Raw genomic sequence first — 27,453 nt, 5'->3', positions numbered from 1 at the left:
CATCCTGGGAGTCGATCCTGATTTAACTGTTTAAAGCTTGTCATGGTGACATGGGGAAGTGGGGGGCGAAGAGGAAAGAAAGAGAAAAAAAATATATATATCTTGATCCTTCTATAATCAGCAAATCAATAACAGCTCACTCTGAAATGTAGAAAGATTTATTTATTTTCTGGTCCACAATTGTGTTCAATTAAAAAAACGAGGAAAATAAATCGAGAATAAAAAGGACTTTGTCTGTTGGGTTTAAAGGCTCTGTCCTCCCCTCGGTTATTTCCTCATGTGCAGTTCGTCCTGAAACTTGGTGCTTGTGTAGCGAGCGTGGAAACCTTTCTTATTGATGGTATCGTCCGAGTGAAAGCGGATCACGATACAGTCTCCCGCGGAATAGATCTCCTCCGGAGGCTGTGGGTCAGGAAAATCCAGGGATTAGTTGCAGCCCTTCCTGTCTCAAAGATCAACCTTATTATTAATAACATAACGATAATAATCCTTGCATTTGATACAACAACAAAATTACATTTATAGAGCGCCTTTCACGTCGGGAGGACGTCCCAAAGCGCTGAACAGTCAGCTGTCGGGGCCCGAGCATGGGGGAGGGGTGGTGTGCGGGTGAGGGAAGGCAGAGAGGTGGGAGGGAGACCAAAGGCACGGTCGCAGAGAAGGGTCTTGAGACTGGCCTTGAAGGAGGCGAGGGAGGAAGCGAGGCAAAGGGACTGTGGGATGGAGTTCCAGAGTGTGGGGGCAGAGAGGCTGAAAGCCCGGCCACCGATGGTAGGGCTGGAGACATGGAGCAGCCGGAGCCCGATGAACGGAGGGAGCGGGCAGGTTGGTAGGGAGTCAGCAGGTCAGAGAGGTAGGAGGGGGCAAGGCCATGGATGGCCCTAAAGGTGAGGACGAGGATCTTGAACTCGATCCTCTGGGGGATGGGGAGCCAGTGGAGTCGGGCGAGGGTGGGAGTGATGGGGTCACGGAGCCTGGTGCGTGAGAGTACACGAGCTGCAGAGTTTTGGATGATCTGCAGCTTGTGAAGGGAAGAGTTGGGAAGGCCGATGAGGAGGGAGTTCCCGTAATCAAGCTTTGAGGTGACGAATGCGTGGGTGAGGTTTTTGGCAGCCTGAGGGGTGAGGCAGTGACGGAGTCTGGCAATGTTGCGGAGGTGGTGGTAGGCAGTGCTGGTCATGGCGCGGATTTGGGGGAGAAAGGACAGTTCAGGGTCAAACAAGATACCCAGGTTCCTGACTGGCTTAGTGAGGTTGAGTGTGCAGCCGTGGATGCTGATGCTGCCAGAGCCCGAGGTGCGGAGGTGCTGCCGCGAGCCAATCAGGAGGGCCTTGGTCTTGCTGACGTTGAGTTGGAGAAAATTGGCCTTCGTCCAGGACTTGATGTCGGACAGGCAGTCGGTCAGGACACCAGTAGTCCTGGAGTTGAGGGTGGAGGCAGAGAGGTAGAGTTGGGTGTCATCCGCAAACATGTGGAAATTTACCCCTTGTCTGCGGATGACGTCAACAAGGGGGAGCATATAGAGGGTGAAGAGGAGGGGACCGAGGTCAGAGCCCCGAAGAACACCGCACGAGACTGTGCGGGGGCTGGAGGAGAAGCCGTTTGCCGCGACGAAGTGGAGGCGGTGTGAAAGGTAGGACCTGAACCAGGCAAGGACAGAATCTTGAAGGTTAAGGTGGGAGGAGAGACTGAGTGACCAGTTTTATCTGGGGTACCTTTGACCAGGCCCCTAGAAGAGGGAAACTCCCTTCTCTTTTTGAATGGCACCATAGGATCTTTAACTCCCACCTGAACAGGCAGTCGGGACCTCGGTTTAACGTCTCACCTGAAGGACGGCACCTCCCAACAATGCACCACGCCCCAGCACTGCTTTGGAGCATCAGCTTAGACTGTGAAATTCCAAGTCCTGACGTGGGGCTTGAACCCACAACCTTTTGACTCAGAGTCGAGAGCGTTACCACTCAGCCAATAATTACCTACAAAATATACATTGTCATCCCACTTCACAGTATATCCTGTGAAACACTTTGAGATGTCTGCGTGATGTGATAACTTGTGGAGTCCTGTGGTGTTGTGGGTAGAGCATTTGCCTCGCAAGCAAGAGGACTCGGGTTCGAATCCCGGGCGGGGCAAAATCTTAGGCAAGTTTCCATACTCCACATGCCTCTGTTTACAGTAAGTAGGAACCCGGTTGGATTGGTGGATCTCTTTCCGGGGGGTAATAATCCCTCGAAAACTAACGTGTTCACGCAATCCATGACTGTTTGTGGGACACTCCTGCGTGCAATTGGCTGTTGCGGTTTGCTTACAAAATACAGTCACTACACTTTACAGTGTATCCTGTGAAGCGCTTTAAGGCGCTCTATCAAATGCAAGGATTATTATTATTATTATCCCAGTCAGTCTTTACATCCGTATCAATTATTAATATCATTTTTTCTCACCATTATCATTGTGATTATTATTATCAATATAATTAGTAATTATTATTGATGGTAATTGTTGTCCTCACCCCAGAGCCACAGAAGCGGCCGAGACGTGGTGCTGAGCTGTCGCTGCCGTCGTACAGCTCCATGTAATCGTAGCCGCAGTCAGCCTCCTCCTCCAACTCGAAGGTCTGGAATATCAGCTCCACCCCATAGCCGTCCTCGGCCCCGATCACCCAGTCACAGGCCTCCTGGCCAGGATAGTTATTGTCCCCAAACTGGGAGTGAGAGTAAAGATTCTTGGTCCTCACCTCGGCTCGCAGACGTCCCCCGCACTCTGTGAATGACAAGGACACTGTACCCTGCTCTCCGTTGATCCCATGCTCCATGCCCGCAGCAGTCAGGCGCTGGGTGCCTGTGCGTGTCAGGCGCTGGGTGCCTGTGCGTGTCAGGCGCTGGGTGCCTGTGCGTGTCAGGCGCTGGGTGCCTGTGCGTGTCAGGCGCTGGGTGCCTGTGCGTGTCAGGCGCTGGGTGCCTGTGCGTGTCAGGCGCTGGGTGCCTGTGCGTGTCAGGCGCTGGGTGCCTGTGCGTGTCAGGCGCTGGGTGCCTGTGCGTGTCAGGCGCTGGGTGCCTGTGCGTGTCAGGCGCTGGTTATCTGTGTTGTGTGTGTGGTGTGTGTATGTATATAGTCCTGCAGCTCAGTGGTTAGAGCACTCGCTTTGCAAGTGAGAGACCCGAGTTCAATTCCAGGCAGAGGGCGAAACCTTGGGCAAGTTTCCTTACTCCACACAGAGCCTAATAATAATCCCTCCAAAACCCAAAACAATAATAAATTGGTCATTTTCAATCTATGACTGTTTGTGGGACATTTGTTGTGCGCAATTGGCTGCCGCGTTCGCCCATAAATATACAGTCAATTCACTTTACAGTGTGTTCTGTGAAGCGCTTTGGGACGTCCTCCCGACGTGAAAAGCGCTATATCAAATGCAAGGATTATTATTATTATTATATATGAATATTAGGTGCTGGTACCTGTGTTGTGTGTGAGTGTGTGTATGTCAGGCGCTGGTACTGATGTGTGCGTGTGAGCGAGCGAGCGAGCATGTGCGCGAGAATGAGTGAGCGTGTCAGGCGCTGGTATATATACCTGTGCTATGTTTGGCCTGGAATCCTTTGCGTTGGACGGAGGCATCAGAGAAGAAGCTGATGAACATGCGGTTGCCGGTGGTAACCAGGGGCTCTGGAATTTTGCTGCCGCAGAACCTGCCCAAGATGGCGGCCTCCTGCCCAAGGCCATCCCGCACCTCCACGTGGTCATACACGCACTCCTGGTGCTGCTCTACCTCAAACACACTGAACGCCTGCCGGCACAGAGCACAACAGCAAGAAAGTCATGTTACACCTCTACAAATCACTGGTTAGGCCTCAGCTGGAGTATTGTATCCAATTCTGGGCACCACACCTTAGGAAGAAGGTCGGGGCCTTGGTGAGGGCGCAGAGGAGATTTGCCAGAACGGTACCAGGGATGAGGGACTTCAGTTATGTGGAGAGATGAGAGAGATAATAATCCCTCCAAAACAAAAACAATAATAAATTGGTCATTTTCAATCTACGACTGTTTGTGGGACATTGCTGTGCGCAATTGGCTGCCGCGTTCGCCCACAAATATACAGTCAATTCACTTTACAGTCTATTCTGTGAAGCGCTTTGGGACGTCCTCCCGACGTGAAAAGCGCTATATCAAATGCAAGGATTATTATTATTATTATTATTATTATAGAGGCTGGGATTGTTCTCCTTAGAGCAGAGAAGCTTAAGGGGAAGGTTTAATAGAGGTGTTCAAAATTATGAGGGGGTTTGAGAGAAGAAGAGGGGGTGTCGGACAAGTTGGGTAGCTCTTTCAAAGAGCCAGCACAGGCAGATGGGCCAAATGGCCTCCTTCTGTGCTGTAAGATTCTATGCAAACCACACTCCCACCGCCAGGTCAACGGACCAGTGGAAGAGGTACTCACTCCCCACCATCACCACCAATGTCTGACCCCGACCAAGGGGAGTTAGTGCTGTATTCACATCTCACTGAGAATGTGAGGCTCCTTACACCACCCTTACTGTGTCCTCAAACCTCGTGGAGTCCTGTAGCTCAGTGATTAGAGCACTCGCTTTGCAAGTGAGAGACCTGAGTTCAATTCCAGGCAGGTCAGGGCGAAACCTTGGGCAAGTTTCCTTACTCTACACGCCTAATAATAATCCCTCCAAAAACAATAATAAATTAGTCATTTTCAATCTACGACTGTTTGTGGGACATTGCTGTGCGCAATTGGCTGCCGCGTTCGCCCAGAAATATACAGTCAATTCACTTTACAGTGTGTTCTGTGAAGCGCTTTGGGACGTCCTCCCGACGTGAAAAGCGCTATGTTAAATGCAAGGATTATTATTATTTTATTATTATTATTGTAACATCTCCTAAACCAGGCCTTCCTTGTATCACAGAGCTGGGTAACTCTCTCCATCACTCCCTCAGTGAGGGACGCAGCATGTTCAGTGTGAGTTGAGGGGAGGTTACCAACCTTCAGCCTTTCTGTCCCCATCCTCTGAAACTCCAGCCCGGAGCCCCTCCGCCTGCCCTCCACCTGATCCCTATCCCCAGCTCGGCCTTTCAGCCTTATGTAATTTGTTGTTATTGTTGTGAGTGTGATTTGAAGTGAGTGTGTGTAGGGGAGTTACCAGTTTGACGCGGTGCCCTGGGGTGGCAGAGATAGCCCAGGTACACTCCTTGCGGCTGGGATACTTGTCCGGCCAGTTGGGGCTGGTGATAATGCCCTCAACGCTGTGTATTCTGTGCTCACACCCAGCTGCAACACACAATAAACACATCGTATAATTATGGAGTCCTGTAGCCTAGTGGTTAGCGTGCTCGCCTCGCAAGCGAGTAGACCTGGGGTTTGATTCCCAGGTGGGGCGAAAGCTTAGGCAAGTTTCCTTACTCCGTACACTCTGTTTACCTAACACAACTGCTCGACGCTAACATTCACCCAATTCCAGTTTTTACTCGATTGAATGTTCCGTGATTTACTGCACCAATCAAGAAATATTCAATGGAGGAAATTGATTTGGTCGGCCAACCAATAAGGCTGTGCCCACACCGGTGTAGAGTGTAAACTTTGGCACGGACTAGTTGGCTGATCGCCTTTAGATTTGACGTACAGTAAAACTTGCATAAGCCGTATGAGTCGGGACAGTAACATTTAATATGACTGACGTAAAGTTGCGGGCAAACCGTAGAAATTGTATGGAATACGATTTATTGAATGATCCGCACTGCGCATGCGTAATTCACTGCAGCCGGTAAGTGTGTGTGGGTGACGGGTCAAGACTACATTTCCCGCGATTCACTGCGCCTTGACCTGTCACCATATGCACACGTACCGGCAAGCAATGGAATTACATTGAAGCGCGGGAAATGAAGTTCTCCTGTGCGTGCTCTGACGGATCAAGACTATGTTTCCCGCAATCCAATGCAGCCGGTAATAATGGAGGATAGGAGAGCGGCATTACGAGTTAGGAGGTGATCGATATGAGTAGCGCAAGGAAATCTATCGGGTTTGATAGAAAACTGAATGGGACTCGGGTGAATGCACGACTTGGGTGTTTGTACAATGTATAATGTGTAAGACTTATGTGAGTTTTTACTGTACTGTAGTTCTATTTGTTTTGGGGAGGAGACCCAGCTTCGGGGGAGATGGGGAGGTGGGGAAGAGAAGGCCCTGGGGTTGGTGGGTGGGGGGCACTCACCTTCTTTACAGTCGTGACCGTTTTCATGCAGGACAAAGCCATTACGACACTGGCAAACATAGCTCCCAAACGTGTTCAGACATTCGTGCTGACAGCCACCATTGTCTTTGGAGCACTCGTCCTTATCTGGGGAGGAAGAGGCCAGTCATACGTCCTGCTCCACAGTCCCCAACCCTCACCCGGGGTCCCCACCCCCCACCCCAAGACCCTCTCCCCGTTCACCTCCAACCCCTCCAACTAGGCCAGACCCCTCCCACGTACCCCATCCCCACTCCCGCTCTTACCCCGATCCTCCCTATCACACAGACTCGCTCAGCAAACCAGCCAGGGCACTTGTCGTTCTCACCGTCATGCCTCCAGCTGCAGGAGGATTGTCTCAATCCAATGGAGTTGCTCTCTACTGGGTCAGAACGGTGGGGGTTTAAGCCCCTGATCCAACCTAACCCATGTTGTGCCAACCCAAGCCAATACAGCCAGTGTTATACCAACACTAGTGGTGCAAATCCAAACTACACCTACTTCTCCTGGTCCCAGGGGATGTTTCTGATGGGTGCCCCTCAAGCACTGAGCCTGTCAGCAACAGCTGTGGAAAAACTGCTCCCAAATTAAATTCAGAAGATAAAACAGGCTAAGAATGGGGGGAATTTTAGCGCTGAGGAGACCTATGTCAACCTCCTGTCAATCACCCAGGAGTGGAAGGGGCTTTGAGGGTTCCCCTGGCTCAGCGCCACACATACCTGAGAAGAACTGGGCTTTGAAGCCCTTTTTGGAGACGGTGTTGTCTGATTTGAACTCAATCCTCATGTTGTTAAACTGGGAGGTGATCACATCGGGTTTCTCCAGTCCACAGAACCTACCATGGAGTTTCGAGTCAGTCGCCAGCCCACTGCGAACCTCCACATAGTCGTACTTACAGACCTGGTGGATGTCAAAAAGGACACAGCCATTCTCCACGCTCCTCATCACCCCCATAACCACTTTCTATTTCAGTCCAACTTCAGCTACTTGGGAGAGGGTGGGGCGGGTGGGGGGGTTGGGTACTGAGCTGAACTGGCTCCAAGGTGACATGTTTGGCAACGGAATGTCAGAAGTGAGCCAGCCCTCTATGGGGGGTGTTGGTAGTCTGGTTCCTGAGCCAGGCAGTATTCCAGGGCACTGCTGATGACAGCACAGCCCAGCCTGGCTCATCGGCAGGAACTGGAAGAGCAGACCAGTCACTGGGGGCAGGGAATCCTTCACTCAGCTCCGGTTCCAAAGCCCTAATGGGTAGGATTTGAGACACTACCCTGCGTGGAGGGTGCTATATAAGTGCAAGTGGTGGTGGTTCTTGTTTCCAGGGAGGTCGAGCTGGACAAGCAGTGGGAAAACTTGCCAGACAGTGCTCTCAATGCTAAGCTCTGTGGTTTTAGCTGGTTAGACACCAGCAGTTCTCCCAACTCACACTCTGTACCAACACAACGCTACTTATGCCAACCCAACACTACTTGTGCCATCCAATACTTGCCAACTTGCACCAACCCAACCCTTACCAACCCAAACCATGCTGATAAAACGCTACCCATTTTGGGTTTAAGTGCTCAGGGACGCTACCCCACCTGAAGGGCGCTGTATAAATGCAAGTTGTTGTTGTCCCCATGCCAACACAACGCTACCTGTGCCATCCCAAACCATGCCATCCCAAACTACTGTTTCCAACTCAAAACATGCCATGCCAACCCAATCCACACTAACCAAAACCAACTACCCTGTGTCGTCTCAGTCACGCTGCACTGATCCAATGCCAACATAACCCCAATACTCCTGGTGCAAACCCAACCCGTGCTAACCCACTGATCCAACCCGCTTCAGACATGCAGACGCAATCCAACTGGCACCAACCCATCCCAATCTCTGCCAACGCATCCCATTCTTTGCCAACCCATCCCAGCCCTTGCCAAACGAAATTCAGCCTGACCCAAAAGCCAAACTACCTGTCCTGACCCAAAAGAAACTCAGGTGTTCACTTACATCATTTCCCTCCAGCTCGAAGACCTCAAACTGCAGTGAAATCCTGTACTGCGTCGGGGCGACCACTTGCCACACACAGTTCTTGTTGGTTGGGTATTCCTTCGGCCAGCCCGGGCTGGTGACGCTGCCGTTCAGCTTGGTCAGGAAGCCGCCACACGCAGCTGTAAGCATGACACAGTGTAAGTTGCCAACCACCAGCAACGGGAGGTGTTTTACAATAATAAACCTTACATTTATTATAATGCTTTATCAAGTCATTGAAAGGTCTCGAAGCATTTCACAGGAATTACTGTACAGTACAATACAAAATGACATTTGTGAAGCGACTTTCACGTTGGGAGGATGTCCCAAGACGCTGAAAGATCAGGGATTAGGACCCGAGCCGGGGTTGGGAGCAGGGAGAATGGAGGGCAGAGAGGGTGGCTGAAGGCACGGTCGAAGAAGAGGGTCTTGAATTGTGCCTTGAAAGAGGCAAGGGAGGGAACGAGGCAAAGGGAATGTGGGATGGAATTCCAGAGGGTGGGGGCAGAGAGGCTGACTGCTGGTGGGGCGGGCTGGACATGCGGGGACATGGAGCAGGCTGGAGCCTGTTGAGCGGAGGGAGCGGGCAGGTGGGAGAGGTAGGAGGAGGCAAGGCCGGGGAGAGCATTGAAGGTGTAAACAACAACCTGCATTTATACAGTGCCCAAGAGCGCTTTCAGAATAGCGTCTCAGGGAGCTTTCCATCTTGTGCAAAATACACAGCAAAGTGTAGTGACTGTGTATTTTGCAGCATTGTCCCACAAACAGCCTCCTGGCGTGAAAGTCACTTCACAAATGTCATTTTGTATTGTTCTGTACAGTAAATCCTGATGGAGTGAGCGAACAATTTTATTTGGGGGATTGTTGGCCAGGACATCGGGAGAGAGAAACTCCCTTCTCTTTTCAAATAGAACCAGAGGATCTTTAATATCCACCTGAACAGGCAGACGAGAGCTTGGTTTAATGTCTTATCTGAAGGATGGCGCCTCCGACAATGCAACACCCCCCAACACTGCATTGGGTTAGCGTCTTAGTCGATGGGAGTTCAGGTCCTAACATGGCGCTTGAACCCACAACCGCCTGACTCAGAGGTGAGAGTGCTACCCACTGAGCCAGGCTGACATACAAATTCATGATAATCCCAAAAAGGTTTGGAAGGTTCTGCAAACCTTTCAAACCTGTGGAGTGACAGTCTAGACTGTGAGCTCAAACCCCCCGCAATGGGACTTGAACCCACAACTTCTGACTCAAGAGAGAGCTCTAACCACTGTGCCAGACTGTGACCTTGGTTTACATTTCATGTAAGCAGTGAATTTCAGTGCGAAACACATACCAAAAAATGGAAAAGCCGAACGGTTGCCGTGGTGACATTGAGACACAGCGAGACCAAGGGCAGGGTTTTACCTTCACAGCTTTTCTTGTCGGGAGCCAGTTCGTACCCGGGGTCACAGGCACACTTGTAGCTGCCCAGAGTGTTCACACATCGCTGGCGGCAGCCTCCATTATCCGGCCTGGAGCATTCATCCACCTCTACAGAGAACAAGACAAGTCACCAACCGGACCTCCTCCCCCCACTCTATCTCTATACCATGTTGTCGCTGACCTGGGAGTGTGGACGGACAGGGTAGAGGGAGCTTTACGCTGTCTCTAACCTTGAGCTCGGAGTGTGGATGGACAGTGTAGAGGGAGCTTTACTCTGTCTCTAACCTTGAGCCACCCCTCTTTCCCTCCCCTCCCTTCTCCCCACCGACCCCTGCTCGGGTCTAAATTGCTCCACACTATCCAGCGCCTTGGGACATCCTCCTGAAGGGAAAGGCCCTATACAAATGTAATCGTGTTGTTGTTGTTGTTGAGCTGGGAGTGTGGATGGCCAGCGTAGACAGTTTACTCTGTCTCTCTCTCTCTCTCTCTCTCTCTCTGATGTGCTGGACAGTCACTGGTACCTTTGAAGTAATTGGCAGCGAAGCCGGCCTTGTTGATGGAGCCGTCTGACATGAAGCGGAGCCACAGGTGGTTGGAGCTGGATTTGATGTCGTCCGGCTTCTCGTAACCACAGAAACGACCAATCAGGGGGCTGTCTGGCCCCGTCCCATCCCGGATCTCCAGGAAGTCGTAGGCACAGCTGTCATGCCGCTCGATCTGTCACAGCGACACACGACAGGCTCAAACACAGGAACACGCCAGGAACATGACAAGCTCAAACACCGGATCAAAGCAGAAACATGCTGGGAGCACGCCATGAATACAAGAGCCTCAAACACAGGAACATGCCAGGCTCACGCCGAGAACATGACAGGCACATGCCAGGATGTGCCCTCTCTGATTTTGGGCTCCTCTGTGGCCGGACCATAAACCAGAGTCCCTGATCTTAAGCCATGTCAAACTCCTTCTTATCCGGAGCCTCACACGTAGGAGAACATCACAGAGACTGCGTGCTTTAACACCCCACCTTTCCCCCCAAAACCCCTCTCCCCCTGGCAGAGCCCAGAAGTGGAGGGCTTACCTCAAAGGCCTGGAATGTGAGGCCCACGTGGAAGCCGGCAGTGACTGTGACCTTCCACACACACTCCTTGGACGGACGGTAATCATCGGGGTAGTTGGGGGACTGAATCTGCCCTGTGTCCTTGTTAATGTCCCCACCACAGATAGCTGGGTAGAAATAAGGCAAACCGTCAGCACCTAAACAGCTTCAATCCCGCTTTATCCTATGGTAATAATCTTTATACTTACAAGTACAGACAACACAATTTACACGTGGAGTCCTGTAGTGTAGTGGTTAGCTCGCTCGCCTAACATTTTCCCATTTAGACTCGTACATTGTCAGTCACGACACCAAACGCCACGGGGAATGGCTGCCCTGAGGTGGGTAACTTGTGGAGTCCTGAAGAGTTAGCGCTCTCGCCTCGTAAGTGAGAGGACCCAGGTTCGATTCCAGGGGAGGGAAGAAATCTTAGGCAAGTTTCCTTACTCCGCACGTTTCTGTTTACCCAAAGGTAAGTAGGAACCCGGTTGTTAGTTGATTGGTGGATAGCTTCATTGGAGGGGAGAGTGCACATTCCATTCCAGACACAGAAATTTCCACGTGTAGGTGGGATGCATGGAATTCCCAGTTTGGTTTGGAGACTCTTTGAGCACAGTGATGGGTTTCCGTGTGTGTTAGACATCTGGTGACCAAAACAAGTCACCTGGGTGGTGTCACCCAGAGCTGATCGATGCCCAGTGCGCACACTCTTTCTCTCTCTCTGCCATCTCCACAGAGAAACTAAACAGAAGAGAAGTAAATACCTTCGTACACCGCAGAGAAGCCTTTTCCTGCCCAGTTGCTGCCGCTGCGGAATTCTATCCACAGCCGACTGTCCGTGGAGATGATGGCGTCTGGGAGCTTGTTCCCACAAAACCTGCCTGTAAACCAGAGAGAGGGAGAAAGAATGTGAGGGAGGGAGAGAAGAGCGAGGAGAGGGTGTGAGCGAGGGAGGGAGAGAGAGGTGGCTGTTACCCAGAAGCGGAGCCTTTTTCCAGTAGCCGTCTCGCACCTCCAAGTAGTCGTACCAGCACAGGCGGCTCTTAAACAGGTCCATCGTGGTGAAGTTCAGGGTGATCTGTAATAAACGCCGCAGTCAACCAATCACTGCCCACTCCAGCACACACTCTCTGCCCGCCCCAGCACCCAACGACACCCCCCAGCACTGTCACCCCTGCCCCCCCCACAAACACACGCACGCACATGGACCCAAGCATGCATACACACATGCATGCACGTACACACGGACACATAGCGCTGTGTGTGGGACGCTGTGTGTATGTGTGGGACACTGTGTGTGGGTGCTATATGTGTGTGTGTGTGTGCGCGTGCAGCTCGCTCACCTTCTCTCCTGGCGTGACCGAAATCCGCCAAACGCACTGCAGGAAAGACACGTAGCCGCTGGGGAAGTCCGGAGTGGAAAAGTTCCCAACCGAGTCCTGCAGACTGCCGCCGCAGGCTGCGAGAGGGGAGATAGGGAGCTTCACTCAGCCTCTCCGCAAAGCTTCTCATTTTCAGCAATAGCACGTTAAAGAGCTCATAAATATATATATATTATATAATTATAATAATCCTTTGCATTTGATATATCACGTCATTGAGACGTCTCAAAGCACTTCACTGAATAGATTGTGAAGTGGATTGACTGTATATTTTGTGGGCGTAACACAGCAACACAAACAGTGTCCCATAAACAGTCGTGGATTGAATAAGCCATTTTTTTTTTGGAGGAGGGGAATTTATGAGATCTTGGCAGAGCTTTTAATCCTATGTCCTCATTCTTTTCCCCATCTCTTGTGTAAGCATCCCTACTGATCTGCCTCTGTGTGTGAGGAAACACCTCCTGACCTCAGCTCTGACCGCCTTGGTTCAGAATTTAAGGCTCTGCCCTGTGTAACGTTCCCTCTACCAGAGGGACGAGTCATCCACTATCTAACCCATCAATTCCTTTCACTATTAGATCCCATTCAGTGACCCTTCTCTACTGGAAGCACTGCAACCAGGCTACCCAGCCTCTCCTCAAGAGCTGAAGGTTCATTCAATGATTTGGGAAACTGCTCACAAAGATACATCTCTACCACCAGGGAGCACCACAGGCACATCGGGAATTTGAGATCCAGGAGTAAATCAGGTGGAATCATTTTATCACTCCAGGTCACTGCCGACCACAGCACAGCTCAGCCTGGCTCATTGGCAGGACTTGGAAGGGAAGACCAGGTCACTGGGCGGCAGGGAGTTATCCCACTCAGCTCCTGTTAACCCTACAAGCCGAACAGTGGTCCAAGCCGGACAAGCAGCAGGAAGGCTTGCCAGACAGTGCTATCAATGGCAAGCTATGTGGTTTTAGCTGGTCAGGTTCCAGCAGTTACCCCACACTCTGGGGGTCTCCAAACCTTGGCTCTTGCCAACCTGCGCCTACTACTCTCGGAATTAGGCAAACAAGATGCATACAGTGGAGTCCTGTAGCTCAGTGGTTAGAGCACACGCTTTGCAAGTGAGAGACCCGAGTTCAATTCCAGGCAGGGCGAAACCTTGGGCAAGTTTCCTTACTCCACACGCCTAATAATAATCCCTCCAAAAAAACAAAACAATAATAAATTGGTCATTTTCAATCTACGACTGTTTGTGGCACATTGCTGTGCGCAATTGGCTGCCGCATTCGCCCACAAATATACAGTCAATTCACTTTACAGTCTATTCTGTGAAGTGCTTTGGGACGTCCTCCCGACGTGAAAAGCGCTATATCAAATGCAAGGATTATTATTATTATTATTATTATTATCCCTCCAGGGAGGTCCATTCCAACAATCTATCTCTGGGAATCCCACGTGGGATGCATGGAATTCCCAATTGGGTTTGGAGACTCTTAAGCACGGTGATGGGTTTCCACACGTGTCTGACACCTATCATCAGTAGTGTCCTGGAATACTGCGAACCCGCCTGGCTCAGGAACCGGGACTGGAGACCGTAACGGAGATCTGATTCAATAATCTGACAGTCAAGCACGTCACTTTGGAGCCAGTTCAACCCCAAGGAGATCCCACTTAGCCACCTTCCCTCACACCCCCTCAGATCAGGGACCTGACAGTCCTCACAGTTTCAGCCTTCAAATCTAAATTTGTGCTAAGCGATTTGCAAATTCTTTCTTTGGAAGCTGTGTTTCTGCAGGTCCAGGAACCACTGCCAAATGAAGACAGAATTCAGGATCATTAAGTTTCACAAGCTAAGACTAGGTGGAATTTCAGACCACTGATGTGCAGCAATATTACAGATGTGTACGCATTTGATATCGTTAGTGAGAGGATATCAAAGGCCTTATCACATCGTTGAGACATCTCACAGGATTTTTACTATAAAGTGTAGTTACTGTTTATTTATTCGTAGGCAAACACGGCAGCCAGTTTGGGGGATTGCTGGCCAGGACACTGGGAACAACTCCCTTCTCTTTTTGAGTAGTGCCTTGGGATCTTTAACGTCACAGACGGGGCATCAGTTTAACGTCTCGTTTGAAGGATGGCACCTCTGACTATGCTGAGCTGCAGTGGAGTTGACAGGCAAGACTGCAAGCTCAAAGTGGGGCTTGCAACCCATAACCTTCTGACTCGGAGGCGAGAGCATTGCCACTGAGCCAAGCTGGCAGGAGCGGATGGCAGAGACAGGAGAGGGCTGACAAACTGTATTTTGAATTTTGAACACGCACATTTTCAAATTCAAACCCCTCTGCAGCGAGGCAGACAAACACACACATCTGCTTCCACTTTGCCTCTCGTCGTGGTCGAACATTCCAGAGGGGGAGCTTTTAATTAACGAAAATCAAACAGGGAGGTCGTAAAACCCTGCAATAGGGGCTCAGAGAATACGTAAAGGGCATTAGGGAGGACTGTTCCTGGATTCAATCGCGGGCCTCAGTCTCCGAGTCAATGGGTCTTTGAGAGAAGCGCTATTCAATGGAATCTCTTTCTCTGTCTCCCCTGAATTTACTGCTTGGGAGGCGAGTTGGGAGCAAGGAGAAATGGGGGGGGGGGGGGGGGTGAGAGAGTTAGTAAGAGCAATCACATGCCCCAGAATTCTACCTAGTCTTAGCCAGTGAGGCCACTGTGTCTTAACGTTAAAGACCACTTGGAAAATGGATTGAATTCCTCATTTAGTTTCTCGTTGAGTCCCGTAGCGTAAATTTCCTTACTCCACACGCCTCTGTAGACAGTGCCTTATCACTTCGTTGAGACGTCTCAAAGCGCTTCACAGTATATGTTGTAAAGTGTAGTGACTGTATTTTGTGGGTGAAACACAGCAGGCAATTGCATGCAGCATCATCTCGACGAAGTGATAAGGCACTACATCAAGTACAAGGATTATTATTACTATTCCAATCCGGAGCGAGCGAGCGGGGGAACGGAGCGCAGTTACCTGGGCATCGGTACAGTTTCTTGGCCTGAGTGATGTCGCCCTGGCTCAGTCTGACTCGCTGCCCGATAGCCGGGCGGACCCCAGCGTCGTCACGTCGTGGCAGGATGGTGTCCAGGAAAACCCCCCTTTGGAAGGAGACAGGAGCTGGTGGTGAGCACCAGGATCTCGGGAATCTCAAACACAAACAAGCAGAGGCCAACCGCAGAGGGCTGGACACCAGGCGCTGGGGCAGTGAAGCCTCACTCACTCACACACTCACAGCACCTTTCACCTGGGATAACAATAATAGTAATAATAATCCTTGCATTTGATATGGCGCCTTATCACGTTGTTGAGACGTCTCAAAGCGCTTCACAGAATATACCCTGAAATGGATTGTCTTGTGGATTTTGTGGGCGAAACGCGGCAGCCAAGGCGCACAGCAGTGTCCTAGTCATGGATTGCGTGGAGGGAATATTCCCCCAGGGAAGCAATCCACCAATTGACTAACAACCAGGTTCTTACTTATGCTAGGTAAAGAAGCATGTGGAGTAAGGAAACTTGCCTAAGGTTTCGCTCCACCGGGGAATCGAACCCAGGTCCTCTTGCTTGTGAATGCCTTAACCACTACACTGTGGGATGGAGAGTGCCCGGATCAGGAAGGCTTCTAACAGGGAATATGATTTCATCTTTTTGTTATTTTATTCCGCCGGTTGGCCAATCGGGACCAAATTTCACAGCCATCATAAAGGGAGGTTAGACGGGGGTGGGGGAGAGCGAGGGGAGCATGGGGTGGGGAGCAAGGGCATAGTGGGGTTAGTTTGGAGATGTTCCCTTTGTGGTGTTAATTGGAAGTCCTCCTATGACTGACTGACTGACCGACTGACTCAGTGGGCACACTCTCTCCCTACTGTCCACATCAACACTTACCCAGAGAGTAAGCAATCTCTGACCGTGCCTCGCTCAAGCCTTAAATCCTTCCTCTCCGCTCAGTGCTCTCTCTCCCCATCGTATCTGTGAAGCGCTTGGGAGACTGTCAGTCATCCTATGTGAAAGGTGCTGTATAAATGTACATTCCTCAGGTCTCCTCTCAAACTGCTTTCCTTCCCGTGGTCACAGCACCATCGCTCTGCTCTCCCCCAACGAGTCCCACCTCTCAACCCTGGTATCAGATCAGCATTTGGGATCTGGTATCCGGGATTTGGGATCTGAAACCCAAGATTCCAGACCCCAATCCCAGATCTCAAATTCCGTCTCCTCTATTCCCTCTCCACTGCCTCGGAGGCTTTCTACCTGTATAATGGGGGTGTCCAGGACTGAACACAATACCCCAGGGTGGGGGGCGTCAGGAAGGAAGCTAGTGACAGGTTGAATGTCACCTCTTTTTTGAATTCAACAGCAGGAAAGAAACAAAATCCCAGATCCCTGATTCGCAAATCATTATGGAATATCTATAATTCCCAAATCAGCGGGGGTTATGGGCTGGGGAGGCATCTTGGTCACAGCGATAACGGACAGGAAGCGAGGAAATAAAAGCGGAGTAACCTTAAAGTCCAACCTTGAGAAGGTGTTCCTGGCGTAGTGCATGATGGAGTCAAAGTCGTAGCCCTCCCCCAGGGAGTTCACCTCGGCTGGCTCCATCTTCAGGAAGTTATACTCCTGCCCTGTGACATCACAGCACCGTCACTGATCTCTGTCTCTCTGCCCCGACCGACCGACCCCAACACTGTCGCTATCACACGATGTCCAGAGTTCGCCCCAGCCCACCCGGCTCCTTCCTTCTCGAGCTCCTTCATCCTCCCCCACCACCACCCACCCCCAATGACTGACACACACATACACACACAGTCTAGGGACAGACAAAGCTATGTCTCCACTCACTCAAACCTCCCCTCAACTGAACTCCCCCCTCGCCCAGACACTCCCCCCGCCTTGCTGCCCGCCGGCTCCCACCACTCACTGCCCTCTACCCCACCCCACCAACCCACCTGGCTGGATGTTTTCCCTGATGATGGTGACATGTGCGTCCCGGTCGGGCCGGGTGTGCTCGTGCCAGAAGCCCACCACGTGACCCAGCTCGTGAACCACGATGCCAAACTTGTCACAGTTTTTGCCGATGGAGATGGCCTGAGGCCCTCCCCCCCGCCGGCCCACGTAGGAGCAGCACCTGGCGGGAGGGGGTGGGAAACGGAGAGGTCAGAGAGAGTGATAGCGAAAGCCCTGCACACAGACCCCGCCCCCAACTCACACACACCTCAAATGGAATACTGTATGTTGTGGTAAACGGACCTTTGACTTATTCATCTCCTCTCGTCTCCTTCCTCGGTTTGCTTTGAGCTAATTGTGTTCAACTCACACACTTCAGTAAATAGCTGTGTCTCTTCTCCTTTTGAGGGAGTGGGGGGGTGGGGGGGCGAAGGTACGCAGGGTCTCCTTGGAACTGAACTGGCTCTAAGGTTACTTGTTTGGAAACAAAATATTGGAATAATGGTCTTTAGTCCGGTTCCTGGGCCAGGCCGGCCCTCAATACTCCAGGGCACTGCTGATAACAGCACAGCCCAGTCTGGCTCATTGGCAGGTTTTGGAAAGGCAGATCAGCCGCTGGGGGCAGGGAATCCTCCCACTCAGCTCCTGTTAACTCAATGAGCCAAAGCCCTAAAGGGTAGAGTGGTCCAAGCTGGACGAGCAGCGGGAAAGCTCGCCAGGCAGTGCTATTGATGGCAAGCTATGTGGTTTCAGCCGGTTAGACTCCAAGTTACCCCAACGCACACTCTGAGGTCCCCAACTTTTGGCTCCTGCCAACCTGCGCTTAATATTCTCTGGAATTAGGTAAGCAGGATGTGTCTCTCCAGGGAGAGAATTTGCATTCCATTCCAACAGGCTACCTCTGGAATTTCCATGTGTAGGTGGGATGCATGGAATTCTCAGTTTAGTTTGGAGACTCTTAAGCACGGTGATGGGTTTCTGCGTGTCAGACACCCGGCTGACCCCCCCAAAAAATGCTCCTGCTGTGATTATTTAAATGGTCCCTTAAACACCGGACTTTACAATGTTCAAGAGACTCTGGTCTGCAACAGCACTGACACGCTCACTGACCCACACGGTCTGTATGTGAAGACGATAAAACTCTCCTCATCGCTCCGCTCCACGAAGGTCACACACGTGTGTTTCTCCCAATGCCTCATGGCCTGCTTAAATATAGCTCGCTGGGTACCTGCAGCGGGCAACACAGGAGTTCAGCACCTGCTCACTGACACATACCAAACCTCACTGATATACTGCACAACCAAACCTCCGACACACCCAACCCTGCCTGACACCCCCCAAACCCCCTCCCTGACACCCCCAAAACCGCCTCACTGTCACCCCCAAATCCCCTCACTGACCCTCTCTATGTCGAGGTTGGAACACTGACCTGTGAAGTTGCCCCCGATCACGTAAGGGATGACGCCCCCGGGCCAGACCCTCTCCGGCCGGGAGGTGGCTGCTCTCCGGCCCCGAGGGGCTGGGGTTCTCGTTCGCTGCTCTCTCCGCTTGCTCTTGCGCTGGCCATGTCTGCCGTTACCTGGGAGACAGCCAGCAAGGTCACTACCCCCACACTGAAGTCAGCGTCAGGAACAACCACAGAGCACCCCTTCAGTCACACCCCCACTCCCAGTCACCTCAGCACCCAGTCATTCACCCCCCACCCCAACACACCTCCTCCACGGGGGGTGGGAGACAGCTCTGTAGAGGAAGGAGGAGAAATCGCAGTCTAGCGGGGAAATGCCCTAGACTGGCAATAACTGCTGTATAGTCTACAACAACAACAACTTGGATTTATATAGCGCCTTCCACGCCAGATGGCGTCTCAGAGTGCTTTACAGTAATGGATCCCGGCCCGAGCCAGGGGGAGGGGGAGGAAGGTGACCAAAGGTCCGGTCGAAAAGAAAAGTCTAAGTCACACACACAAAACACACACACACACACTAATAACATCAAAGTATATTTATACGGCACTTTTAATGTTGGGAGGACATCCCAAGATGCTGGACAGTTAGCGGTTTGCACCCAAGCTGGGAGCTGGGATCACAGGAATGTGGAGAGCAGATTGGGGCAGCCACACAAACTCACACCCGCACATATTTTTCAACCCTAAGGTCTCCTCCTCCTCCTTACCCTTCCTTGTTTTCTTGTCAGGTTGTTTTGCTGTGACGTTCTGGTATGCTCTCAGTGACTCCCCCGTCCCTCCTGGGAACAAACATCATCAGCGCAGGGACACATACTGACTGGCACACACATGCACACACACAGTCGGTCAGTCACACAAGCAGTCAGTCACACACACCTCACAGTCAGTCACACACACAAACACGCTCACACACACACACACACACACGCACACTCACTGAGCACCCACCTGTGTTGTGGCCTGTGTAGTTGATTGTGTGCTTGTGTAAATCAATGGTCCGATATACGTGGAACAGTTTCAGATCCTCTTCGTCTAAAGCGATATCTCCCCAGAACGCAACTGGCCAGAAAGAGAACACACTTCAGACACTCGCACAAGCCACACATCAGTTCTCTGAGCTCGTAGTCTCGGCTGCCACTCCAGTGCTGTGCTGGGGGGATGGGGGCGGGTGTTGCATTGTCAGAGGTGCCGTCCGTCAGATGAGATGTTTAAATTGAGGTCCCATCCGTCTGTTCAGGTGGATGTTAAAGAACTCATGGCACGATTCAAAAAGAGAAGGGAGTTCATCTCTCCAATGTCCTGGCCAACAATTTATTTGGAATCCCCACAATAAAATTGTTCACTTATTCCATGACTGTTTGTGGGACATTCCTGTGCGTAAATTGGCTGCCGCGTTTGCCTACAAAGCCCGCAGTTAATAGGGTTTACATAAATATTGTTAGATGTCCTCTCGATGCTATAGCAGATGTCAGCATTATTATAAGAGTCTCCAAATCACCTACACGTGGAAATTTCCTTGCATCTGTAATGCAATTTGCACTCTCTCACTGGAGAGATGAACCCTGCTTACCTAATTCCAGAAAGTATTAGGCTCAGGTTGGCAAGAGCCAAGGTTTGTGGACTGCAGAGGGTGTGTTGGGGTAACTGCTGGAGTCTAACCAGCTAAAACCGCGTAGCTTGCCATCAATAGCACTGCCTGGCAAGTTTTCCCGCTGCTTGTCCAGCTAGGACCACCCTACCTGTTGGGGCTTTGGTTTGCAGGGTTAACAAGAGCTGAGCGAGAGGATTCGCTGGCCCCAGTGACCAGTCTGTCCTGGAACAGTGCAGACCAGCCTGGTCAGGGACCGAACTAGAGACCGTCACAGAGGCCGGGCTCAATTCCGACATTCCATTGCCAAACACATCACCTTGGAACCAGTTGAACTCCAAGGAAACCCCACTTATTTGAGCTCCCCTCCCACACACACACACACACACACACACAAGAGAAGAGACCCACCAGCTATTTACTGAAACGTAAGTTAAACAGAGCTAGCGGAAAGCAAACCAAGGAAGTCAGACTAGAGGAAATGAATAAGTCAAAAGTACGTTTATAATAATATTCCATTTGATACAGCGCCTGATCGTGTCAAAATATCTCAGAGAACTTCTCTGTACAGGGTAGTGACTGTGTATTTGTGGGAAAATGCAGCAATCAACTGGTGTATAGCAACGTCTACAAATATCTGTGTTATTTGAGGGGTTGTTGGCCAAGACACGGGGAGAAACTGCATTACCAGAGGTGCCATCCTTCACCCGAGATGTTAACCAAGTTGCCAGCTGCCTGTTCAGGTGGATGTTAAAGATCTCACGGCACTATTCTGAAAGAGAAGGTGGTTTCACTCTCCCGGTGTCCTGGCCAACAATTCCCCAAAATAAAATTGGTTTCTGAAACATTGCTGTGTGCAAATTAGCTGTTGTGTTAGCCCACATAATAGTCACTACACTTTACAGAAAACTTGAAGCTCTTGAACCTCACCCCTGCTCTCTCCCAGTGGCAGTGAATGTGAGGCCTTTGCTGCTGTGCTCAGTTCCCAATGGCTACCAACTGACAGAGATTGCAAACAAAACACAGTGTAAACCACTCCGCTGCTGGGCAACATGCTGTGTTTGCAATCCTCCACGATATTAAATATTGCAGCGGTCAGGGCAAGGGGCACTGGGGGGTTGGGGGAAGGAATAGGCGAGAGAGACACAGTAGCGAATTTACATACAGCGATGTCCCACAAACAGACAGGCGGTGAATGACAAATTTTATCTGAGGGAGAGAGAAACTTCCTTCTCGTTTCCAATAGAGTTGACATAGAATCAATCATAGACATCACTCCCACCCTCGCTCGCCTCCACTGGTTTTCCATCCCCCAGAGGATCGATTTCAAGATCCTCATCCTCACCTACAAGGCCATTCACGGCCTTGCTCTCTCCTACCTCTCCGACCTACTATCCCCTACCTACCTGCCCGTACCCTCCGTTCCTCTGGCTCCGGTCTGCTCCACATCCCCCGCCCCAACCACCCTACCATCGGTGGCCGGGCCTTCAGCCTCTCAGCCCCGAGGCTCTGGAACTCTATCCCCCAGTGCCTTCGCCGCCTCCTCCCTTTCCTCCTTCAAGGCCGGTCTCAAGACCTTTCTCTTTGACCATGTCTTCAGCTCCCCTCTCGACTCTCTACCCCCTCCTCGCTCCCTCCCTTCCCTCCTCTCACCCTGACCATTTCCCCCCTGCTCGGGTCCTGACCCAACTATACAGCGCCTTGGGACGTCCTCCCGACGTGAAAGGCGCTCTATAAATGGAATCTTGTTGTTGCTGTTGTGGACTCTTACAGCACAGAAGAAGGCCATTCAGACCATCATGGCGGCTGTTTGAAAGAGCTATCCAACTAGTCCCACTCCTCCTCTCTCACCACGTAGCCCTGCAATTTTTTCTTTTCAAATACCTATCTAATTCCCTTTTGAAAGCTACTATTGAATGTGCTTTCAATGAGGCATCCATTGTAGAGTTACAAAATTCTTCTCTGAACACCAATTAGCCTGGCTCAGCTGGTAACACTTTCTCCTCTGAAAAAGAAGTTGTGGGTTGAAACCCCACGTCAGCGACTTTGAGCTCACAGTCTAAAAGTTGACGCTCCAATGCAGTGCTGGGTGGTGTGCTGCATTGTCAAAGGTGCCAACCTCCAGAGTAAATTGAGGTCCCGTCTGCCTGTTCAGGTGGACGTTAAAGATCCCATGAAAAGATTTACTATAAAAGATACAAGAATATAAAAAGAGAAGGGAGTTTCTCTCTCTCACTCCTGGCCAACAATCCCCCAGATAAAATCAGTCACTCACTTCATGGCTGTTTGTGGGACATTGCTGTGCGAAAATTAGCTGCCATGTTTGCCTACAAAATACACAGTTGTTGTATTTCACAGTAAAATCCTGTGATGTTCTGTGTTGTTAAAGGCGTAATATCAAATGCGAGGATTATTATTATTATGAGTTGCCCATGGGAGCCCAGACGGTGCTGTTCCTACCTCGATCACTAGGAGTGATGGAGAGCCAGCTCAGAATCATTGACCTGGCACAGCTCAGTCAAGTCTTCGAGATGTCAAGAATAATGTGATAAGGCTGTATCAAATGTAAGGATGATTATTATTATTATTGTTCAGGTGGACTTTAAAGATCCCAAGACACTATTGGAAAAGAGAAGGGAGTTTCTCCTGGTTTAGTGACTGTATTTTGTAGGTGAAATATGGCAGCCAATTTGCAGACAGCAGTTTTCCACAAACAGCCATGGGAGTGAGTGACCATTTTTAGTTGGAGGATTGTTGGCCAGAACACCGGGAGAGAGAAACTCTCTTCTCTTTTCGAATAGTCCCATGGGATCTTTAACATCCATCTAAACAGGCAGACACGACCTCGGGTTAACGTTTCATCCGAAGGACGGCACCTCCAATAAGGCACGACACCCCCCAGCACTCCACTGGTTTAGCATCTTAGTCAATGTGAGTTCAGGTCCTAACACAGCGCTTGAACCCACAACCGTCTGACTCAGAGGTTAGAGTGCTACCCACTGAGCCAAGCTGACAAACAAATTCATGATAATCACAAAAAGGTTTGGAAAGCTGTACACTGTGGGGCAGTGGGAACGTATGATTCTCTGTCACAAACCAGCGTAGAGGCAAAGTCTAAAATTTTGCCCTGTAGCGTAGTAGTTAGGTCGCTCGCCTCACAAGGGAGAACACCCAAGTTTGAATCCCGGACAATTCGAAATCTTAGGCAAGTTTCCTTACTCCACATGCCTCTATTTATCTAGCAGTAAGTTGGAACCCAGTTGCTGGTCGATTGGCAGATCACTTTCCGGAGGTAATATTCCCTTAAAAAAAAATAATTTGGTCACTCAATCCACGACTGTTTGTGGGACTCTGCTGAACGCAATTGGCTGTCACATTTTGCCCACAAAATATTCAGTCAATTCACTTCACAGTCTAATCTATGAAGCGCTTTGAGACATCTCAATGAAGTGATAAGGCGCTATATCAAATGCAAGGATTACTATTATTAAAATAGTTTTAAGGGGAATTAGAGAGATGCTGGTGAAGGAGGGACATCACAGGGTGTGGGGGAGTGAGGGGAGAGGGCGTGTCACAGAATATGGAGGAGAGAGGGGAGCGAGAAATTAGACTGGGTGGAGAGGAACACCAGCTTGGACTTGTTTCAGTGATGATACAGACTCTGATTCAATGAAAATGACACAACATGTTGACTGTACAGACAGCCCGTGCTGTCAGACTGCGTTGTGGGCTCAACTGGTTAAAGCTGCTGCATGGTGAGAGAAGTTATTTTCATAATTTTACAAATAAATGATACGTTTATCATTGTTAGTCGATTGGCGGATCACTTTCCAGAGATAATAATCCTTCACCCCCCAAAATAATAATAATTTGGTCACTCCATATACGACTGTTTGTGGGTCAGTGCTGTGAGCGGTTGGTTGCCGCATTTCGCGCACAAAATAGTAGTCAATCCACTTTACAGTATATCCTGTGAAGCGCTTTGAGACGCTTCAAAGACGTGATCAGGCGCTGTATCAAATGCAAGTATGATTATTATTATTTAATGCAGAGCTGTGGTGCCCACCAGGAAGCTCGCAGGGAAGGGCGTTCTTGGTACCTACCATCCACCTAGTGAGGCTCAAACCCACACTGGTCGGATGCCAAACGACCAACTGGTGACTATCCTCCTTGGGGAGGGGAGGTTAGCAGGGACTCCTTGGAGGTAAACTGGCTCCAAAGTGACATGCCTGGCAATGGAATGTCTGAATCGAGCCGGCCCTCTGAGCCAGGCAAGTCCGCAGTATTCCAGGGCACTATTGATAACAGCACAGCCTCGCATGGCTTGTCGGCAGGACTTGGAAGGGCAGACCAGTCACTGGGGGCAGTTAGCACTGGAGTTAACATGCATTGATATATTTGTCTCACAAGCTTTCCCACTGCTTGTCCAGCTAGGACCACCCTATCCGTTAGGGCTTTGGCTTGCAGGTTATCAGGAGCTGAGTGGGAGTATTCTCTCAGTGATTGGTCTGGGCTTTCAGTTTCTAAAGCACTCCCCTAATATCCACAACTCCCTCTCTCCATCCTTTTATCTGGGTCCTTCTAATTCCATCCTTTTAACTCGTGCCTTGAAAGAGGCAAGGGAGCTGGGGAGGCAAAGGGACTGTGAGATGAGAGTTCCAAAGGGTGGGGGCAGAGAGGCTGAAGACCCAACTACCGATGGTCGGAGGGGACGGGCGGAGGACGTGAAGCAGGCTGGGACCTGCTGAGCGGAGGGAGGGAACAGGTTGATATGGTGTTAGCAGGTCACAGAGGTAGGGAGGAGCAAGAGGCCGCGGAGGGCTTTAAAGTTGAGGACAAGGATTTCTAACTCTAACCTCTGGGGAGACAGTGGAGCCAGGTGAGGATGGGGGTGAGAGTGTCACAGAGCTTGGTGTGGGAGAGGACACAAGCGGCAGAGTTCTCGATGATCTGCAGATCGTGCAGAGTTGGGAAGACAATCCCGCCAGGCACGAAGAACGCTATGTAAATGCAAGTTGTTGTTGAAGCATCAGCCTCCGCCACTGTTAAGTGCTCCGAGATACTGCCCCGCGAGAAGGTTGTGGTGCAAATGCAAGCTGTTGTTTTTGTTGTTTGAATCAGACCTCACCCCCACGCACAGCTGTCTCTCTCTCTCAGCACCAAAGCGCCTTTCACAATGGGGAAACCTCCCAGCAAACACCAGCAGCAGCACACACAATAATCCTTTCACACACTAAATCAATCCAACACTGAAAATAACATTCCTGCCAGCTCGATGCGTCAGCATATTGCAGTCAGAGTCCCTTAAACACTGTGGTGTCCGGTGTTTAGGGGACCATTTAAATAAACCCTGAATCGTGACAGGTACTTTTTAGTGGGTGTGCGGGGTAGCGCGGGGTGGCGTGTCAACTGGGTGTGTGACACACAGGGAAACCCATCACCGTTGCATGAGAGGCTCCAAACCAAACTGAGAATTCCATGCCATCCCACCTACACGTGGAAATTCCAGAGATGGATTGTTGGAATAAAATGCATTACTCTCTCTTCGCTTACCTAATTCCGGAGAGTATTTAGGCATAAGTTAGCAAGAACCAAGGCTTGGGGACCCCAGAGTGTGCGTTGGAGTAACTGCAGGCTGGCGTGAAGCCTAAACTACATCAGTCTCAAAGCTCAAATAATATCAGGAGTTTTCCCAGTGGAAACAATTCTGACGGACTTACTTTCCTTCAACCAAGATAAGAAAAAAAAAGTTTTTTTGGTGGGCGGAGAAGGGAATTTTAATTTTGTTTTTGAAAAAAAATCCATAATTGAATTAAGTAGATTTCACAGGGTTTGGGGAGAAGGTGTGATACAGCTTATGTCTATATACCTGGGAAGACACACTGGTAATTTACCCTCTCCCACCCCCCCACCACACACATTCAACAACAATAATATAATAATCCTCACATTTAATAAAGCTTCTTATCACATCGTTGAGATGTCTCAAAGGGCTTCACAAGATATACTGCAAAGGGGATTGACGATGTATTTTGTGGGTGAAACACACAGCAGCCAATTGCTCACAGCAGTGTCTCACAAACCGTCGTGAATTGAGTGACCAAATCCTTATTATTTTTTTTTAAATCACCAGGGATTTACTACAATCTGCGAATTGACTGGGTTCCTATTTACTGCTAGGTAAACAGAGGAGTGTGGAGTATGGAAACCTGCCCAAGGTTTCGCCCCGCCCGGGAAACGAACCTTGGTTCTCTTGCTTGCGAGGCGAGGGCGCTAACCACTACGCTATGGGACTCCATCGTTTAGAAATTTGGGTACCTGTTGAGCAGATTACTGGTGCATTAAGCGTTCTCTCACTCCTACCCCCACCCCACCACCACCACCCCCACTCCACCAACCCTCTCTATACACTGGTTGACAGCTGCTGACTTTCTCTGTCCAGCTCCAAACACAGCAATCCAGAGTCTCACCACGTCCAAAACTGTGCATCTGGACTGTAGTAAATCACCCCCCCCCCACCCCCTCCACACTCACACATACACACACTCACTCACTCACTCAGACTCCCTCCCCAACCAAAAAAAAAGGTATGTGTGTGTGTGTGTGTGTGTGTGTGGAGGAGGGGGGGAACTGCTAAGTGCATTCAACGTTGGTCCTCAAACTTTTTTTTAAAGGGGGGGGGGGAGGGAAGAAAGTAACACCACCATGTCAATTTCAGGCTCTCTCCCCATTCACAAGATCCCAAATCACAGCTAAGATGTCTCTCTCTCTCACACACACACACACACACACAGCAACACAAGATAGATTTCAGCAGATCAAAGGGCTTTGCATGTTCCCCAGCCTTTGCTCTCTTGTCTGTCTGTCTGTCTGTCTGTCTGTGTGTGTCTGTCTGTCTGTCTGTCTCTCTCTCCTTCCCATCCCACAAAGCCAGAAAGATTTCTAAACTTTCCCCAGGGCTAAAGGGGGGTTGGGTTGGGATGGGGTGGGGTGGGGTAGGGTGGGGGGGAGAGAGAGAGAGAGAGGGAGAGAGACCCACTGACCTGTGGCTGCATTATTAACTCAACTCACCCGCTTTGCAGGGGTCTCTGTAGTCGATCTCAGGTTCTCCCACGTCGTTCTCGGTGTAATCCCGACTCAGCGCAAACTGCCCGACTCCGCACAGGAGAGCAGCCAACAGCAGCCACTGTGAGCACCGACCAGGCATCGTCTAACCTGGGGAACAAGTGCGGGAGGGGAGGGGAGGATGGGTGGGTGTGTG

The 27,453-nt window shown here is 50.5% G+C and overlaps 1 protein-coding gene across 1 annotated transcript; it reads right to left on the bottom strand.

Annotated features, from left to right (window-relative positions):
• Positions 1-142: 142 nt before the first annotated feature.
• On the bottom strand, positions 143-27,453 carry LOC103185845 (tolloid-like protein 2). The gene is made up of 21 exons (XM_042336882.1): positions 27,264-27,453; positions 19,553-19,663; positions 19,312-19,383; positions 18,569-18,718; positions 18,250-18,367; positions 17,142-17,320; positions 16,712-16,817; positions 15,175-15,299; positions 12,111-12,226; positions 11,743-11,845; positions 11,532-11,648; positions 10,750-10,895; positions 10,190-10,385; positions 9,651-9,776; positions 8,226-8,386; positions 6,956-7,136; positions 6,219-6,344; positions 5,151-5,278; positions 3,574-3,787; positions 2,513-2,763; positions 143-402 (listed from the first exon to the last, which is right to left on the bottom strand). The coding sequence occupies exons 1-21, from the start codon at positions 27,397-27,399 to the stop codon at positions 268-270; spliced, it is 2,997 nt and encodes a 998-aa protein (XP_042192816.1). The 5' UTR covers positions 27,400-27,453; the 3' UTR covers positions 143-267.

This window comes from Callorhinchus milii, unplaced genomic scaffold, assembly GCF_018977255.1.
Source record: "Callorhinchus milii isolate IMCB2004 unplaced genomic scaffold, IMCB_Cmil_1.0 Scaffold7, whole genome shotgun sequence".
In the NCBI taxonomy this organism is placed as follows: Eukaryota; Metazoa; Chordata; class Chondrichthyes; order Chimaeriformes; family Callorhinchidae; genus Callorhinchus; species Callorhinchus milii.
Note: the sequence above shows the minus strand (reverse complement) of the source record. Positions and strands in the feature narration are given on the sequence as shown.